Here is a 19884-nt window from a genome sequence, read left to right as displayed (position 1 = left end):
AGCTTCTGGAATTGCCCAACGAAAAAAATGACATTCATCATTAACCTACATCAGCCCACCATACTCAGTGCCCAGAAACAAAACTTTGGGATCAGCTGAGAAGAACAAAACATGAACTCACCTCATAGTAGACGCAGCCCCAGAATCGGCGACCTGGGTTTTCTTTGGTTCCGGAAACTCGCAACACTGGTCTCTCTCCATGCCCACAAAGAATCCCCCTCTTCTGCGCAGACCCCCTGCTCCGAGACGACCTTGAGCTCTCCGACGCCATGACTGCACTCGAATCCTAGCCCTAGCAGACGCGTTATGCTTCTTGTTTGGGGGTGACGTTTTTAACTAAAAATAAATCTTAATTTTCTATACCATTATGTAGGTCAACAACCGGTAACAACCTCAGGGGCAAATGTGTCCAAAAATTTTCGTAATTGGGGGGAAAGATGATTTTAAAGCGTTTTGTAATGTTGAAGATGCTTTTAATAAAAAAAAAAATGCTTGGGGACGAAATCGATTTTAACCCCATACTTTCGGGACGAAAAAAGTACTTATCCCTTTATAATACATCAAAAACATTCAAAATATTTGAATTAATTTTAAATCGATCTAAAAATATTAACAAAAAAATACTAAACTCTACTGTCTCTTTAAAAAACTTTTCTCTTAAAGTATTCAAAAAAATTATTAAATCTTTGAAAACCATCTCGTATAATTTTAAGTATTAATCTGAACAAACATGCTTCAAGCAGTAATCATGGAAGTGATGGGTGCTTTACTACACAGAATGGACAAATCACAACTTAATAGTTAATAGTTAGTTACAAGTTACAACGGTGACTTTCAAATTTAACTGCCGTAAGCCCGTAACAGCTTTATTGTTTCTGCTGTTTTGTGTGTTTCTGTAACCGTCACTGCCCAAAGCGCACTTTCCAAACGACGACGTATCCCTCCAGATCTCCACCTTCACGGTCGGTGGCTCCCTTTCCGCCACCGTCCCACGCCCACCTTCCGAGATCGCACATTCCTCTCTACCAGGTTCCAATCCTAATCCCTCTCTCCCTCTCTTTAGTTCAGTTACCTATTTTCTGTTCCATGTTATCTCTTCGTTCATTGATTTTGAAATTTCGGTAAATTTTCTATTCCTTTGTGATCTCGATTTGCAATATCAGACACTCTGGAGCTGCTTCTCAGATATTAATATTTTTATAAAAATGTGATTATGTTCATGCATAATTCAATTTCATTGAGCTGCGGTTTTGATTTGAATATTTTCATGTGTATGCTACGAACTTGTGAATTTTGTTATCTATTGTGTGTGCGTACTCTACAGAGAATTTGTAATTTGCAACTTGTTTATGAGGGTTATCGTTTAACCTGAAGTGACAATTAAGGAGGTTTGAATTTGAAACAGTTCCTGAAAAGACATGGAAGTCAACAATTGGTATAAGGAGCTAGCATATGACCAGTGGGCATCGATCCCTGTATCCGGTATGCGTCCACCAGCGCGCTATAAGGTTGTTCTTCTCTTAGTCTCTCCCTTACCCTTGTTTATTGTTTTGCACTATTCAAGAAGGAGCTTAGTATATGAATAGGATAAAAGAAATTTATAATACAAAACTTGCTCTTTAACAAAGGCATCAAAAGGAACTCATTATTGGTCTTTGATAGGACACTGACATTGTCAGATCAGTTGATCCGAGTTCTGACACCATTTAGTGGAACAGGGCTTGGCTGATGTTGTTGTAGCTCGAGCCAGGATGAGTTATCTTGGCTTTGAATACCAAGATTCCTTAGTCATTTGCTTACTTCTTAGCTGAACATTCTTTTGTTGGTCCTGGCCTAGTCACTTATTCTGTATTTTTGTTTGTCCCACATATGTAGCATGCTGCCACAGTAGTCGATGAGAAACTATACATTGTTGGTGGAAGTCGAAATGGGCGGCATTTATCTGATGTTCAGGTATAGAGCATGCTTGCAGGCTTTTCACTCTTGGACACTTTGTATTTGTAGTTGGTCAATGATTTAGCTGTTTGCAGGTTTTTGATTTGAGAAGTTTGATATGGTCTTCTCTGAAATTGAAAGCAAATGCTGGTAGCAATGATAGCAGTGCCTCCCAGAAGACTTTTCCAGCCACATCTGGTCACAATATGGTAAACATTTGTATGCACAATTCTCTCTATGTGCTGATGGGTTGTAGTATGTAATGTTGCTTTATTCGTTTATTGATATTGATAAATCATGTATTTAGTTACTATCTAGATAATTGATTTGTTGATAGTCTCTTGAAAATTCCTGCAGATTAGGTGGGGTGAGAAACTGCTACTTATTGGTGGAGATTCAAAGGGTTCTTCTGATAAATTAGTGGGTTAGTATTTGGTAGAGAAACATACAAGTTCCGATTCATGTGGTATCTTGGGTTAGCATTTTACATGATATTTTACCATTGAAATTCACAAGGTTCATTGGAATTCTTGTAGTTCAATACATTGACATCGAGACATTGCAGTTTGGAGTTATTGAGACTTCTGGAAGCATTCCAGTAAGTGTGGCTGTAGTTTGATGTAACTGGTGAACTCTATCTACCAGGACAATGCTTGATAGTAGTTGATGTTGTTGTATTTAGGATATTCATTTTGTATAGAATGTTCTTTTAATACTATATATGCAACTTGGAATTCATTTTGTTAGTCATCAGTTTGATATGCTTTTAATTATTTCTGCCAGGTAGCTTGTACAGGACAGTCTGCCACATTGGTTGGTTCAAAAGTGCTATTATTTGGAGGAGAAGACATGAAGAGGAAGTTGCTGAATGATGTCCACGTTCTTGATCTGGAAAGTATGACTTGGGATATGATAAAGACTGTGTAAGTATTTCACTTCCACAAAATATGTTCACATGCTTTAGAGAAGTTCCATATGATCACGACACTTGCATTTTGATAGGCAAGAACCTCCAGCTCCGAGATTCGACCATGCAGCTGCCATGCTAGGAGATCGGTACCTTCTGATTTTTGGTGGTTGCTCTCATTCTGTTTTCTTCAATGATCTTCACTTATTGGACATGCAAACTGTAAGTACTATTTCTTTTATGCATTTGTTTTCTGCATGTGTAAGTGAGTCGAGGTATTAGCTCATTTCTTGCATTTGGGTCTGATCAGTTGTTTAGATATTAGGCACAATCGGTGAATTTAAGTTCGTATTCCAGCTCTTTTGTCTTTAGCAATTATGTGACTAAGGTTTTTGTTTGTATCCCTGCCAGTGGATGGACATTTTCTTTTCATACCAGTGGGACATTAAGAATGTTATATAGAGGTTCCATAGTTCTTTTTTAACCTTTTTTTCCTCCCCAAAATCTATTTGTATTGCTTACCAGTTTTTTTTTTTTTTTCCCAAATCTATTTGTATTGTTTACCAGTTTTTTTTTGTAGTCCTTGTTACTTGTGTTGGTTTGTTGGGGAAGGGAAACAATGATCCCAATATTCTTCTAATCGTGAAATTAGTTTCAAGTTATATTGTCCCTGTACAGAAAATTGCTTGAGTTTTTGACCATTTGGCACGAATGTCCTCACTATTTCATTTGGCTCAGATGGAGTGGTCCCAACCACAAATTCAAGGCGATACAGTATCTCCCAGGGCTGGGCATGCTGGTATTACCATTGATGAAAGCTGGTTCGTAGTTGGTGGTGGAGATAATAGTAGTGGTATGTAATTATTCTTTTAATTGGAAAAGTAGTTTCGAGAAGGAGTAAAAGTACAACTAAAGGGAAGCCGATAAGATATTCTTCAAAATATAAAATTAATGAGAAAAGAAAGTGGTGATAGAAAGAGAGAATCAAGAATGTAGTATGGAAGTCCAGTCCATTTGGTGTTTGTAACAGCATTGAGTAGTAGCACTAGCACTAAACCATAACGGAGTTTTATCTGTTTTAACAATATGCCACTCTGCACTAGCATCCACACACTACCACCACATATTTGCCTTATATCTATTTAAACAAAACTGAACCATAAGAAACTGTTTAATAGTGAAGGTTGGTAAATATAGTATTGATGTCATGAGTGAATAGATTAGGTTCTCAACATTTGCTGGGAATACTCTGTGGGGATGTCTGATTATTTTATTCTGGAAACAGGTTGCCCTGAAACCTTGTTATTAAACATGTCTAAGCTGGTTTGGTCGGTAGTGACTGTTGTGAAGCAAAAAGATCCACTTTCTAGCGAGGTGATTTTTTGTGCAGTATATCTTTTTAAAATATGCTAACAATTCTTGCCATATCATTTAATGCATATTCTTTTTCTTTGTATGTGATGCAAGTATTTATTGCTTATCAGGGTTTGAGTGTCTGCTCAACATTAATTGGTGGGGAAAAGTATTTGTTAGCTTTTGGTGGGTATAATGGGAGATATAGCAATGAGGTATGTGATGTGTGACCGTTATTCATTATTTTTCTGTTCACCATGGTTGTTTTAGCTTAATTAATTTATTTTCCTCTGGAAAGAGAACTTTGGTTGTGAAACTTTCATCATCACTTAGGTTGAAGTTTGGTTTTCATTTTGGTTTTCCCTCGTCAATGACTATCAATGTGTGTGTTTTTACATTTTTCTAATGTCAACTACCTTTTAAAGAAAGGAGTAGAATACTAAATTTCTCAATGAAGGTGCATGGGAGATTGGGTTTCCCTGTTCCCATTGCAACTCCTTAATGATGATTCATATATTACCCTGTCTTCCATATATGACCATTTAAAAGCTTATTTTTCGGTTGAGATTTGCCGTTGGAGAGGTTTCACACTCACATTGGTCTTTTTTGCAGTATGGTCACATGTTTTTACTAATTTGCTCATCAGATTAAGTCCTTTCACAGCTCTTTCTGTTTCTGCTATATGTTCATTTCTACATGCATGGCTGTCTGAATTTGGTAGTTTTAATTTTACATGTTCCAAAGTGTAGTTAGGTAGTGCTTGGAGTTATTTGACTTAGGAAGCGATTTGATTCACATTCTATAAATTGCATTTTATGCTTGGGAGGATTCGGTTGACTTGGAAATAATTATGTTTAAATTTTAAAATGCATTACCTTTTAATTAAATTTTTGGTGTGATATGTATTTAGGTTTTTGTTATGAGACCCAAGCCAAGGGATTCCTTGCGTCCTAAGATTTTCCAATCACCAGCCGCTGCCGCCGCTGCAGCTTCTGTTACTTCTGCTTATGCTTTGTCTAAATCTGAGAAGTTAGATTTCAGGCAACTAGAGGATATAAATTCCAAACCTCCCATTAATGGTCATCCTATGGATGATATCTCAGTTAAAGTCGAAGCCATTAAAGAAGAGAAAAGGTTACTGGAATTGTCAATCACGGAAGTCAGGGCTGAAAATACTAAGCTTGGAGGTGAGATAGATGAATTAAATAATGTTCATGCTGAGTTAAGCAAGGTATGCATTGCAACTATTTTCATGTGGAATTGTCCTTTAGTTTGGTATGTAAACAATAATATTCAGCATTGAATCTGTAACTTCAGGAACTCCAGTCAGTACAGGGACAACTTGTGGCTGAGAGATCAAGGTGCTTTAACCTGGAGGTAAGAAACTCAGTAACTCACTTTCCTATTTTCAAGGCATGTCGTAAATTATGGTTGCAATTTAAGATTTGAGTCAATGTTGTGTCCAGGCTAAAATTGAAGAACTCCAAAAGCTGATGGAATCAATGCAGTCAGTGGAAGAACAGGTACAGGCTCTTCGGAAGGAGAAGTCTGCTATAGACCAGGAGATGGAGCATGCTACTACCGGTCAAAGACAGGGTTCTGGTGGCGTTTGGAGATGGCTTGGTGGGGGTGGTGAATGATAAAAAGTATGAGGGCAATGGCAACTAAAGTGATCTTGGTTGAGTCCGAGGAACCTGAACTTTCATACAAGCAAAAAATATTATTGTGTTGTTTCAGTTCATGCAGAAATATGGCATTTCCATGTTACAGAACTCTGTGGTGTTATCTTTGAAATGCATGATGGTAAGATGTTGAACTCAAATTTTGAACTGATATGAAACTTTCAGGAGATGGGTACATAACATTTTTTGTATTTGTATTTCGTACTACTTTTTTGGTTTTGGGTACACTTGTAAGTTGTAACAGTTACACTATTGTCTGATTAATTTCATGCTCTTGTTTCTGTTACATTCTACATGTTTTACTTTTGGATTATGTCATTGATTCGAGTCTATATTGGATTTGGCGCATTATTTTTATCCTTTTTTTTTAAATCTTTTTTTGTTCTTTCATCATGAATTTAATTAGCTTATAACATGCAATTTCTAGGGGTAACAATTTAACTTCTTTTTAAGTTTAATCATCAATTATATTTCTCTGATCGAAGTTAAAAGGTTCATCATTACAATATGAGCTTTAGAAAACATAAATGATTTAGAGCGTATAAAGCTAGGTTGCGTAAGTACTACTAAATACTAACACCATCACGATAAATTGATAAGAGTGAAGTACCAATCCGGCCCTGTCCATCTCTCAGAATGACAACGCGACTTATCACTATAAAAACGACTTACTTCGGTCCCTGTCATTTACTTCCGTGACCCAACGCGGTCCCTGTGGGTGTTTTTCTGTCAACTCTGAACGGAAAATGCTGACGTGTCAGGTTTAAAAATTGGCAGAGGTCTAATTGTATCTAAATTTAAATTGGTTAGGGGTTTATTTGTCCCTATTCTTTAAATGTTATTTTTTTAAAAAAACATTATTTATTATATTAATATTCTTTTTTTAATAAATTATTGAATATATGGTATAATAAGTACAAACTAATTAATAAATAATTTTTAAATATATAAATAATAAATATTAAAATACGGTTAATACATTAATAATAATAATAATCTTATGATATAATATTAGTATTATAATTTAGATAATTTTTATAATAAAATAAAAAATAATAAACACATATTTTCATAAGGTACAGATCCATGAAGATTTATCAATATAAGAATAATGTGGATTAACTAAAATTGTATGTATATTAAAATTTAATTAATGTTACATATATTTTACTCAAAATATTATTCATAGATTAATATTATTATTGATGTTTTGAGTTTGGTGAGTTTATAAATGGTCTCCATAATATATATATTATGTTTTATTTCATTTAGTATTAGACTATTAGTAGCCTACTCATAGTATATTTTAGTACCGAGATATCAAATAGAATTATTAATTTAGTTTAAAGAGATAAAAAAAATTAAATTTGTTATTATCCAAAAATTTTTTACTATATATCAAATAATGTGTTCATTAGTTTTTATTTTATTGTGAAAATTATTTAGATCATAATACTAATAGTATATCATAGAATTATTATTATTAATGTATTAACCGAATTTTAATATTTATTATTTATATATTTAAAAATTATATTTGAGAATTATTCATAATAAATGATTTTTTTAATTTGAATAATTTATTAATTAGTTTGTACTTATTATACCATATATTCAATAATTTATTAAAAAAAATATTAATATAATGAATAAAAAATTTAAAAAAAATATTATTTAAAGAATAGGGACAAATAAACCCCTAACCAATTTAAATTTAGAGACAATTAGGTCTCTATCCATTTTTGAACCTGACACATCAGCATTTTCCGTTCAGAGTTGACGGAAAAACACTCATAGGGACCGCGTTGGGTCACCGAAGCAAAGGAAAGGGACCGAAATAGAACGTTTTTATGGTGAGGGGTCGCGTTGTCATTTTGAGAAATAGATAGAGCCCGAGTTGGTAGTTCATTCATCCCAAGAAAGAAAAAGAGAAAAAAAAAAAGCAAAAAAGTGAGTATAGATTATTTATTTAATTATGTCAATTTAATTTTGATATATTAATAATATAAAATATTTTAAATAATTATTTAATTACAACTTTTAATCATCATTTACGTAGTAAATATGTGTAGTAGTTATTTTTACTAATAAAAATATATTTTTTTTTACATTAAATTCCCATCAACTTAAATTAATAGTTATGTTACACATATAAATTTTTTGGCAACTAAGTGTGTGTTTGGATTGACGTTGGTGAAACTGGAGTTTGAATAAAAGTGATTTTGTAGAAATGATTTTGGGTAGAAGTGAGTTTATGCTAACATAATTTATGTTTGGCAATTTTATATTAAAATTGATTTTGATAAAATAAATATTGTTTGGATAATATGAGTTAAAATCATTTCTAGATAAATAATTAATTAATTACTAAAAAAATATAATATTAAATTATAATGTTATTTTTTTAAGTATATTTAATATTTTTTTATACTTCTTTTAATATTTTTTATATAGTATTTTTTATAGTACTCTATTTTAATATATTATAATTTTTAACTATTACAATAAAAATTAATATTTATTTATGAAATTAAAAATAACATATAAAAATTGATAATTTTTTAAGTATTTTTTTATAATAAAATTAATATTTATTTATTAAATTAAAAATAACATATAAAATAACACATTTTAATATTTTTTAAGTACTCTTAATAATCTTATTTTTATTATTATTTTAGGTTCTAATTTTTTATTAGTTATATTTTTATTATTATTTATTATTAATTTTTTTTATTTAATTTATCATTTCTAATACGAACAATAATACATATTATAAAAAATTAGAATATTAAATAGTGTACAAAAATTAGAATAATTGTTTTAATACTCTCTGTATTTTTTTTATTTAGTATTATTTTGGAGAGTGAATACCCACCCGACCCCTGACAATTACCTCGAAAGGACAACGAGGCCCCCAAGAAAAAAATATCCAATCCGACCCCGATCTTTTTTTTTGGACTGATTAGCCCCAATGCCAAAAAAAAAACAACATTGACTTTTTTTTGCACAGGGGCCTCGTTGTCCTTTTGAGGTAATTGTTAGGGGTCGGGTTGGGTTTTTTTTGTCAAGGGCCTCGTTGTCTTTCGAGGTAATTGTCAGGGGCTATTTTGGGTTTTTCTCTATTTTAGATGATAAAATTTTATTACTTATGACTCTATTGTTATATATGATTAATCTTTTATTTATTTTATCTTTTTTAATAAAATCAATAATTTATATTATAACAAAATTACAATAAAAAATTTAATAAAAAAATCAAAATATGAAAAAAAATATTAAAAGTGATAAAACAAATTATGGAGAAAACAACAATGACCAGCAACAAACCTAAACGTAGGTTGAGTGAACGAAAGTTGCCAAACATCAAAGAATTTAAACGCACTTTTATCCTCTCCAACGTGATTGCCAAACACACCCTAAGTCTAACCAAGTTGGCCCAATTCCAACAAAAATCAACTTCACAGAGAATGTCTAAATACACGCTCGTGCAGCTGTTTAGTAGTGCAAACGTTAATATGAAAAATGCTCCGTCTTTCTCAATGAAAATTGAAACGAACAAACTTCAAACGATGTTCAAATTCTCTCAAATATCTCTTAAAATCTATGCAAAAACTCAAGAAAATCTTGAAGCTACGTTTGAAATCTTCACCAAGAAACACAGAAAGAGAACCAGAAACATTACTGAAGGTACTGAGAAACTAACCCTCGTTTTTTTTCACTTTTTTTCTTTCGCATTTTCAATCACGAAACACTAAATAGTCATATTTCTGTTTATTTAGTAAATTTATTTGGTGTTCTCGCGATAAAGTAGATACTACTATTCTCATTATACTATTTATTTTGTGATAATTATGTTAGGTCAATTTAATAAAGTTGTTTTAGTGCTTCTCGTATCGTTTAACCTATATTAATCAGTTTTTCTGATCCAAAATTTATTTGCATGTGTTTGAGGATTTTGAATGTGTTTTTGTAAATGTTTGAGTGATTCACATCTTTTAAACTACGTTCATTTGTAGTAATCATTCAAAATTTTTTGTGCATTTTGGCTGCTGAATTGTAGTACAATTGCTGTTATTGTCCTGGATTGGGTGTAAAAAGGCCTTAGAATGTTGTAGTATTTCTGGTGTCATTTTGTATATGTGTGTGTGTGTATGTGTGTGTGTGTGTTAGAACAATCCATTTTTGTTTTATAAATATAGTTATGTAACATAATTTTTATTTATTTACAGAAAACTTACAATTTGAGGTGCTCCACAAGATCTATTTCTGATATATTCAGCAAGATGAGCGATGACAAGAAAGCTATTGTCGAAGAATTGGAATTTGCTGCTATAAGGCATATTCCAGCCTTGAATGTCTCACATAAGCTCCTGAAAAAATTGGCATATTCATTTGATTTGTATAATAACACACTGGATACACGGTACGATATAATCAAGATCACCCCTGACAAGATAGGGGATGCCCTTGGCTTGAATGCATCTAGTAAAAATCTATTTTGTAATCTATTCTGTAAATCAAATTCCAGTGTTTTTTTACATTATTTATGTGTTATTGAAATATTTTTGCTGCTGTTGTAGAATTTTGCTTTCCAGACAAAATTGTATATAAAGAAATTAATGAAGAGCAGAAAAAAGTTATTGAAAGCTTCAAAGGCTGATCTTTGTCACTTTTGACAAAGTCTTTGATTGACATGATCAGCTGAAATTCAAGAAGACATTCATCCTTTTCATCCAGAGGTGCTTTTGTTACCAACAACAATAAGCAAAATTTTTTCAGTTCACATGCCACCCATTCTTTACGTGGACACAATACAAGAATGGAATTAGGCTGCTCATGTGCTCAACATCCTCATCATAGGCATCAGAGATCACAAATTGCAAAACAAATTTGTAGTTGATGGCTGCCTCTTTGTACTGATGATCATATATTTTCATGAATCCATATACAAGAATAAGCCGGTTGATAGAACTCCTGGACTACCATGGGTGCAACATTGGATGAGGGTGACGCTGGTTAAAAGAATATAACTGGGGCAAAGGATGAAATGGTAATTCAAGAGAAATCCTTCCCTTTAGTTTCGGTGCATTTGTTTGAAATATATTATGATAATTGAATATTTTTCTATTTTAGGGCCTCATAAGAAGAACACAGCTGAGGGACCGATCAAAAAAAGAAAAGAAAGGAAAAATCAAGGAAAAAAAGAATCAAAAAAAGAATAAGACTGTTATATTGGACTCATCTTCGAAAAGTGAAAGTGATTCTGAGTATGAGTTTGATTCTGAATATAAATCTGAGGAGACGCCAAAGAGAAGAAAACAACCCTAAAGATTGGCAAAGATGTAAGTGTTACTTTTCACTGTCTTTTGTAAATATTTATTCTATTTATTTACCTCATGTGTTTGTACTTTTCCAGGAAGGAATCCAAAAAGAGGAAGCGCGTTATTGTGGATTCATCTTCTGAATCAGAGACTGAATCTAATGATGAGTAAGATTAAAAAACTATTGTTCTAAAACTAAGTTCTATTTTTTAATAAAACTTTTCTTTATAAACAGAATTTTTTGTATATATTGTTAGAAGCGAAGAAATAAAAAATAGAAAAAAGGTCAAAGAAAAAAATGATAAACTTGCAGAGTATGTGTTAATTTTCAGTATTTTTGTCAATATTTATTATGTTTATTTGCATGATGATTCTTTTCTTTTTAAGGATGCAGGTCAAAACCAAAGATACTTCAAAAAAGGCCATACTCGTGAAAAAAAAAAAAAGAAAGCGTATTCGGTCAAAACAATCAAAAAGTGGGAACGACTCGACAGAAGCTCACTATGATTCTTCGCAAATGTAAGATTCAACATATTATATTGTTTCTTTTCTAAAATTTTCTTAAAGCTTATGTAAGTACTCTAGTTTTACTGAATAATGTTTATTTTGTCCTCAGAATGCCACTTGTAAATCTATCGAGTGAAAATGATCGTATGTTTAATACACAGTCAAGCTTTTAGGGATCTGTAAATGCATCAAATGATCCCATATAATTTCTCTTTCTCTTACCATTTCTTTATTTCTTGTACTACAATAATAGCTCTTTAATTTCATATTTTTTTAGAAAAAAAACCTCTAAGATTTTTTACAAGAAAAAAAAAGGCGTGAAAAAAGCAAAAAAAGAGTTTGCAGCCTACACCTATATAAGTTCACATATAGCAAAAGTTTGTTATTGTTTAATGATTATTGTGTTTTTTTGACATAATTTTGGTGCATTTCAGGTTCAACATATAGGAAGATACAATGGATGATGCCAACTCTGTCCAGGAAGATGTCCTGGTTAAACATGCAATAATAGAGAAAGAATTACAACTGTAGCAAAGGATGAAAGATTCACCAAAATCTATCTGACAAGTGACTAAAGTATTCAACTATATTATTGACTTAATTTTATTTTATTCAATTTTATTAGCTTAAATACTACTGGATTTTATTTAGTATGAGTAGTGAAACTGTTAATCTTGGGACTGATCCCAACGATCAAATGCTTGTGGTTTGAAAACAAACTCAATCTCAATCTGAACCGCTGAATTTATGTAAGTTTTTCAATTTAGTTTCCTTTTCCAATCATTGAGTTAATGTTTCACTAAATTTTTTAATGTTTTACTGCGTATTAATTTCTTTATTGTATGCCTTCATTAGAGTGCCACTACAAGAAATTGCTCCATCAATAGAAACCTCTGTCTTCAGCCCTCTACATACTGAACAAGAACCTACTGCGCAGTCTCCAACACAAGAATCTCTGCCACAAGAACCTATTTATGCGTAAGTTTTAGTTAAATTCCTTTTTTTTTGTTACATAATTCTTTTTTGGTGCTTTCTTAAACAATTTTATACCTCATTCTGCAGTCCTCCACAACTACATCAAGAAGCTCCTGAGGAAGCTCTGCCAAAGGAAACTCGGCATGAAGTTCCCCTAATGCGTAAGTTCTAATTAATACATTTCTGTTATAATAATTTCGGTACATTCTTAAACTATTTGATGTGTCATCCTGCAGTCCTCCCCCGACTTAAGATCTAAAAGCTGACTTGTTGATGGTTGCTAATGCTGCATTGGATGATGACTTTGGTGCACCATCCTTTGACCTTGGCACTAGTCAATCAAGCAATGAAGCTACACTCACCCAAGAAGATCAACCACCAACCAATAGAAAAAATCTCCAAATATTGGAAGCCAAGAAAATCCACTGTAAGTTGAAGAATTGGAAGAATTGGTTGAGGTTATGGATGCTGGCATGGCAATAGCACTGAAATATGCTAAGGAGACAAGTCCACAACCAGTCGTGCAATCAAGTCTCAGCTTTCTTGAAAAGTTCAAAACTTCGATCAAGAAAAAGGAAATTACAGCGGAGCTTACGGAGAAATGCTATCAATGACCCACAAATGTCAAGACTTACAAAGATGGGAGCACTAACGAATGGGAGGTCATATTCAAGTACAACCATAAAGCTAATTGGGTGGGATGTAGATTTCACTTTGCATCTTTAAAACCACAAGAAGATATAGAAAATGTGGTAATTTATTCTGCTATAACACTAATTCTTTTTCTTTATGAGTTATTGCATCATATATATATGTAATAAATTTGGGTCATTTGTTTTTATAGGTGGTCTCCGCAATGTGCCAAATTCTCAACAAGAAGAAAATCAAAAGATTTGAGGAACAGATATACTATGTCCCATCTGATATGGTGGTAAGCTCTACTACCATTAAACTTTATCCTCAATTTCGTTGCATTTTGAAAATATATTCTATGCTAAAAGTGATTATTTCAGTGCAGAATCACATGTTGATGAAGTATAAGCACTAGGGGTGTATATTAAAAAACCAAAATGTAGTTAATCGGTTAAAAAATCATAACCACATTTTGGTTAACCAATTTAACAAAGCAATTTTAAAACCATATCTATATTTTTGAAAATTGGTTAACCAAAATCAAATTTAAAAAAACCGATTTTTAACTGGTTAACCAAAACTAAAACCAAAACCAAATTTTAAAAAATTTTAATTTTAATTTTTTAGATTAAAAATTCAATTTTTTTAAAAAATGGTTTTTAAAAAAATTGGTTTTTTTTTTTGCTAAAAACTAGTTTTTTGGTCCAAAACTGGGTTTTTATCCAAAAACTAGTTTTATTTTTGTAAAAACCAGTTTTTATTGAAAAATCGGCTATTTTTTTAAAATCAGTTTTATTTTTATTACCAATTAAAAATCAGTTTTAAAATTTTATAACCGGTTAATAACTAGTTTTATCATATAAAACTAATTTGGTTAATTAACCAAGATTAAATATTTGGTTAACCAAAAAATAGGTTTGATTTTTGGATTAACCAAACAATGTACAGCTCTAATAAGCACAACTACATTGATCCTACAACTAACAAGGCCTACAACATCAATGTATTTAAGGAGTACCTCCCTTTTCTGGACAAGAAGAAGCTAGTATCCCATCCATATGTAAGTTTTCATTTCTTAAATATTTCTTTCATTCAGTTTTATTTAGATTAAAAAATTGTCCTATTTGCCAAACTTTAGCTATTTGCCCCAATTTGCCATAGTGGACATTGGTAGCTGTAGATTGCAAATGTGCGAAAGAAAATCTTTCATGTACTTAACCCCTTCCATTCAAAATCTCCCCATGAAGATAGAACAAAAATAAATAATTTTGTTGTAAGTTGTTTACTATTTTTTTTATCAATTCTCTTATTTGTGTGCTTGTTTTGAACTTTTACTTGTGCATTGCAATCATTAAGTAATTTCGGTACAATTATGTGTCAAATAATTGGCTTTTCTGAACCAAAATTGATTTGTTCTATTCTTATAATTGGTTTTCTGTGGTTTTCAGAGCCTGGTAATATCAGAAATGATAGTTTATACTGGAGCAAAACCATTGGTGGATGTAAATAATAAAGAGGGCATTGAACCCCATATATTACCATCAGTGGTAAACGAACAAAGTATTGACCTTCTTATTATTCTTTGCAATTGTAGTGTTATTTTTGTTACTGTTGCATTAAACCTATTTTATTGTGTTACTTCATTATTATTTATCAGCTGGGACTGCGTGCGCAATATATGTGATAAAATGGTTGGAGATAATCAATCTAAAAAAGATAAAAAAAGGGAAATATGAATGAAAAAATTGGTAAAGTCTTCCGCTGCCTTGTCAAGTCCTTTCTATAAATTTTCATCAGGAGATATTGATAGTAGATAGTTTGAATGTTATAAATCGTTAAGAATTTCTATACTTGTTGTATACTAAATTGTCTGTGTACTGTAAGTTAAAACAAACACATCATTTGTATCTTGTAAATATTCAATCCAATCTTTTGATAAATTCCTTTGCCAAATTAAACTTCTATGAACCTGTCTGTAATGTATTGAAATCCCGTTAAACTGTATAAATCCAGGTTCACATAATTATAGGAAAAAAGAACATTACTTAAATTGCATCGAATGCTTACAAAAGGAACACAGAAATTAATTCAAATAAACACCGATAATGCTTATAATTTTTTCTATAAATTTTCATAAGGAGATATAGAAATAGTATAGGTTGAATGCTGTAAATTGTTAAGAATTTTTACATTGGTTAAGTATTGAATAGGCTGTGTACTGTATAGTTAAAATAAACACATTCTTTGCATCTTTGTAAATATTCATTACAAAGCTTTTGATAAAATTCTATGGACTTGTCTTTACTGTATTAAAATCCTGTTAATTTGAATGAATCCAGGTTCACAAAATTACAGAAAAGAAAAACATTATCTAAATTACAGCGAAAATTGTATACCAAAACACCTAATTTCATTCAAATAAACACCGAGATATCTATCTTATTGCCTTGAATCTATGAACTAATAATTCATAATTTATCCGTGATAAAGGCTGAAATTTGACTGCATCATTGATCCACCATATAAAAGGTTGAACTATAAAAAGTAAATCATATATTAGAACAACTTAACATGCACAAAGACAATTTTTCCTACTTAAAGCACATCAGTGTTACCTCACTCAGAGCTTTCTTTTTCTTTTTCTTTGAAGTATTTGCAATCTATTTTTTTTGTATTTGATCCCAATATATTTTTGGGACGTCCTCTTGTTCTCATGCGTGGAGGGCTTTGAAGCTCGTTAATATCTTCAAAGGAAGCATCTTCGTGAGATACGAACAGTTTCCTTTACTTTTGGCTTTATATTCTTGCATCTTAGCGATCACATTACATAAGTGCGGTGCAAAATCGCAATCAACTCCTTAGATTCTGATACAAATTCACAAATATTTTGTGACTGAAACACCAAATCATCAAATATCCTCAGTGAGCTATTGCACGTAATAAACTTGTTTAAAAAAAGCATGTATGCTCTCGCTCCTTTGTGTGCTTCTCATCTCAGCCTAGAAGTGGTGATCAAGATGAATTGGGATCCATAAATGACAATCTTCGAAAAGCTTTGAAAAAATGATAAAATACGTAAATCAGAACAAAATGCACCAAAAAGTATATGAGTTCATAGCATTATCAGAGCAGCAAAACACATAAATATCCAAATACTAAAAATAACATTAGTTAATTCTAATAAAGACACATTTACCTAAAGCCACTTATTATCTCCAACACCATACTTCATAAGAAAATCATTCCAATTTCTATCAAATGCATCTTTTGTAAAAGAGTTCCAAATAACATGACTCATCTCTTGTTTAATTTATTCGTGTCTCTTGTAGCCATTTAATTTATGTGGAATCTTCTTCATAATATACCAAATACACCACCTGTGAATGGTTGTAGGCATACAAGTCTCAATAGCCCTTTGCATCGATGCACATTGATTGGTAAGAATGCCTTTTGGAGCCTTTTCTCCCATGCAACGAAGCCAACGTTCAAACAACTATTTGAATGATTGAATATCCTCATTTTTCATCAAATCACATCCTAGAAGTGTAGAATGACCATGGTGATTGACACTAACAAAAGAATCAAAAACCAAATTATACCTGAATCAATAACACAAAAACAAAATAAGATATGCACTGAAAGAAGAGTCTCATATGCACCGAAGGTTGTTTCACAAAACACATAAACTAGAATGGCAAACTACTTATTTTTATTGTAAGTGATGTCGAATGAAATAACATCTGCAAAATACTCAGAAGAAACCCTGCTTCTTGCGTCAACCCAAAAAGCAATTTTGATTGAGTGATCAACTTTAAGATCAAGCTCGAAAAAGAAATTATGATTCTTCTCTTTCATTCTTAATAATTATTTTTCAAATTCTTTGGCATAGTCTAGTTCGAAAACATTATGGACTTCCCTCGTAATGTAATTTCTCACATCTTTTTCAATAAAACTTAATTCACGACGACCCCCTCCTGCTACGACAAATGCTTGATATGTTTTGCTTGGTCTGATTCTAGCTTCGTCATTATTCTCAATTGTACGATGTACAAACATGCTTAATTGCCTGTGTTGTTTAAACATCTCTGCTTGATTTGAACAGTATGGATGTAAATGATGTAAAACAACCTTCAAAATAACCCAAACACCAACGTCCTTCAATATATGTATATAAATTCTTGTAGGACAATTTAATCCAGTTGAGGGATTTGTCTTTTGAGTTGAAGATATGTTTGATTTTTACTTTTTCTCTCTATTATATGTAATCAATTTGTTCTTAATTTCATTTCTCTTCTGATTTGTGTTCTGAATTTTCATAGAAAAACGTACAAGTTTAGAATAATCTTTGTAGAAATTTTCAGTTTCTTCAAGTGTGTGAAAAGTCATCCCAATCTTTGACAAAACCAAAATGTCTTTCCAAATGCATCGAAACTAGAAAAATAAACATATTCAACGAAAAAAATTCAAAAATCCTACATTACATTCAAATTCAAACCTTCAACCATGAACACCAATTTTCACAATCAAAAACAAAATTATTCAATTACAGGAGCATCAAATACTAACGAACTACATTAACGAGGTTCGAACCAAACCTCATCCACTTGATTCATTTCAAAATAATAATCCAATTTGCCCTGGTTCAACTGATAGTGTGAACTTGCATCATTCATTGTCTTCAAAAACGAAATACCTGTTGGTACGCCGGAAACGTGATTATTCATTCCCTGGCTATAGCGCCAAAAACTTGCTGTGGGAGAACGTGATCTCAAAACTTCTTCACAATTCCGTGTAACTGACCAGCAAGTGCACTGGGTCGTCCAAGTAATACCTTACGTGAGTAAGGGTCGATCCCACTGAGATTGTCGGCTTGAAGCAAGATATGGTCATCTTGTAAATCTCAGTCAGGCAGATTCAAATGGTTATGAGATTTAGATAATTAAAATATAAATAAAATATAAAATAAGATAGAAATACTTATGTAATTCATTGGTGGGATTTCAGATAAGCGTATAGAGATGCTTGTTGCTTCTGAATCTCTGCTTTCCTATTGTCTTCATTCAATCATTCATATTCCTTTCCATGGCAAGCTGTATGTTGGGGGGGATCACCGTTATCAATGGCTACCGTTCGTCCTCTCAGTGAAAATGGTCCAAATGCGCTGTCACCGCACGGCTAATCATCTGTCGGTTCTCACTCATGTTGGAATAGGATCCATTAATCCTTTTGCGTCTGTCACTACACCCAACACTCGCGAGTTTGAAGCTCGTCACAGTCATCCCATCCCAGATCCTACTCGGAATACCACAGAAAAGGTTTAGACTTTCCGGATCTCAAGAATGCTGTCAATTGATTCTAGCTTATACCACGAAGACTCTGATCTCAAGGAATTGAAGGCTCTGTTGTCAAGAGAGACAATCAAACGCATGGACCAGGAATCCATGAGATATGCATTCAAGCTTGTTTTCATGTAGAACGAAAGTGTTTGTCAGGCACGCGTTCATAAGTGAGAATGGTGATGAGTGTCACTTGATCATCACATTCATCATGTTCTTGTGTGCGAATGAATATCTTAGAATAAGAATAAGCTTGAGTTAAATAGAAAAACAATAGTACTTTGCATTAATTCATGAGGAACAGCAGAGCTCCACACCTTAATCTATGGGGTGTAGAAACTCCATCGTTGAAAATACATAAGTGAAAGGTCTAGGCATGGCCGTGAGGCCAACCTCCAAACGTGTACAATGATCAAAATGATAGCATAGAACTGATCAAGGATATAAAATAAATCACTAAAAGTAGTTTTTATACTAAACTAATAGCTAGGATTACAGAAAATAAGTAACTAAGTGCAGATAGTGCAGAAATCCACTTCCGGGGCCCACTTGGTGTGTACTTGGGCTGAGCATTGAAGCTTTCACGTGTAGAGACTCTTCTTGGAGTTAAACGCCAGTTTTGGTGCCAGTTTGGGCGTTTAACTCCAGCTTTTATGCCAGTTCTGGCGTTTAACGCCAGAATAGGGTAGAAAGTGGGCGTTCAAACGCCAGTTTGTGTTATCAAAACTCGGACAAAGTATGGACTATTATATATTGCTGGAAAGTCCAGGATGTCTACTTTCCAACGCAATTGAGAGTGCGCCAATTGGGTTTCTGTAGCTCCAGAAAATCTATTTCGAGTGCAGGGAGGTCAGAATGCAACAGCATCTGCAGTCCTTTTTCAGCCTCTGAATCAGATTTTTGCTCAGGTCCCTCAATTTCAGCTAGAAAATACCTGAAATCACAGAAAAATACACAAACTCATAGTAAAGTCTAGAAATGTGATTTTTATTTAAAAACTAATAAAAATATAATAAAAAGTAACTAAAACATACTGAAAACTACCTAAAAACAATGCCAAAAGCGTATAGATTATCCGCTCATCACCTGTTCAAACCTGATTTTACAACTTGATTTTAAAAAAAATTTGATCCGAATCTTCAAATCATATCAAAGAGCATTGATCGTAAACGAAGAGAATGAAAAGAACACAGAGAACGAAGAGAACACAGAAAAGGAAGAGAATGCAGAGA

The 19884-nt window shown here is 32.4% G+C and overlaps 1 protein-coding gene across 1 annotated transcript; it reads left to right on the top strand.

Moving 5' to 3' along the window:
- The first annotated feature begins 688 nt into the window (after positions 1-688).
- Positions 689-6163, top strand: LOC112776181 (acyl-CoA-binding domain-containing protein 6). The gene is made up of 14 exons (XM_025820226.3): positions 689-1029; positions 1406-1508; positions 1876-1953; positions 2031-2144; positions 2293-2359; positions 2472-2533; positions 2719-2858; positions 2938-3064; positions 3581-3695; positions 4128-4216; positions 4327-4410; positions 5106-5426; positions 5513-5572; positions 5662-6163. The coding sequence occupies exons 2-14, from the start codon at positions 1419-1421 to the stop codon at positions 5833-5835; spliced, it is 1521 nt and encodes a 506-aa protein (XP_025676011.1). The 5' UTR covers positions 689-1029; positions 1406-1418; the 3' UTR covers positions 5836-6163.
- The last annotated feature ends 13721 nt before the right edge of the window (positions 6164-19884 follow it).

The sequence above is a fragment of the Arachis hypogaea genome, chromosome 19 (genome assembly GCF_003086295.3).
Source record: "Arachis hypogaea cultivar Tifrunner chromosome 19, arahy.Tifrunner.gnm2.J5K5, whole genome shotgun sequence".
Lineage (NCBI taxonomy): Eukaryota > Viridiplantae > Streptophyta > Magnoliopsida > Fabales > Fabaceae > Arachis > Arachis hypogaea.
This window is presented reverse-complemented; position numbering and strand designations above follow the sequence as displayed.

Coding starts and splice junctions, on each gene's coding strand:
- LOC112776181 (XM_025820226.3), top strand. CDS start 1,419: ATGGAAGTCAACAATTGGTATAAGGAGCTAGCATATGACCAGTGGGCA. Junction 2,859..2,937: donor TGGGATATGATAAAGACTGT/GTAAGTATTTCA, acceptor GCATTTTGATAG/GCAAGAACCTCCAGCTCCGA. Junction 3,696..4,127: donor TGGTGGAGATAATAGTAGTG/GTATGTAATTAT, acceptor TTCTGGAAACAG/GTTGCCCTGAAACCTTGTTA.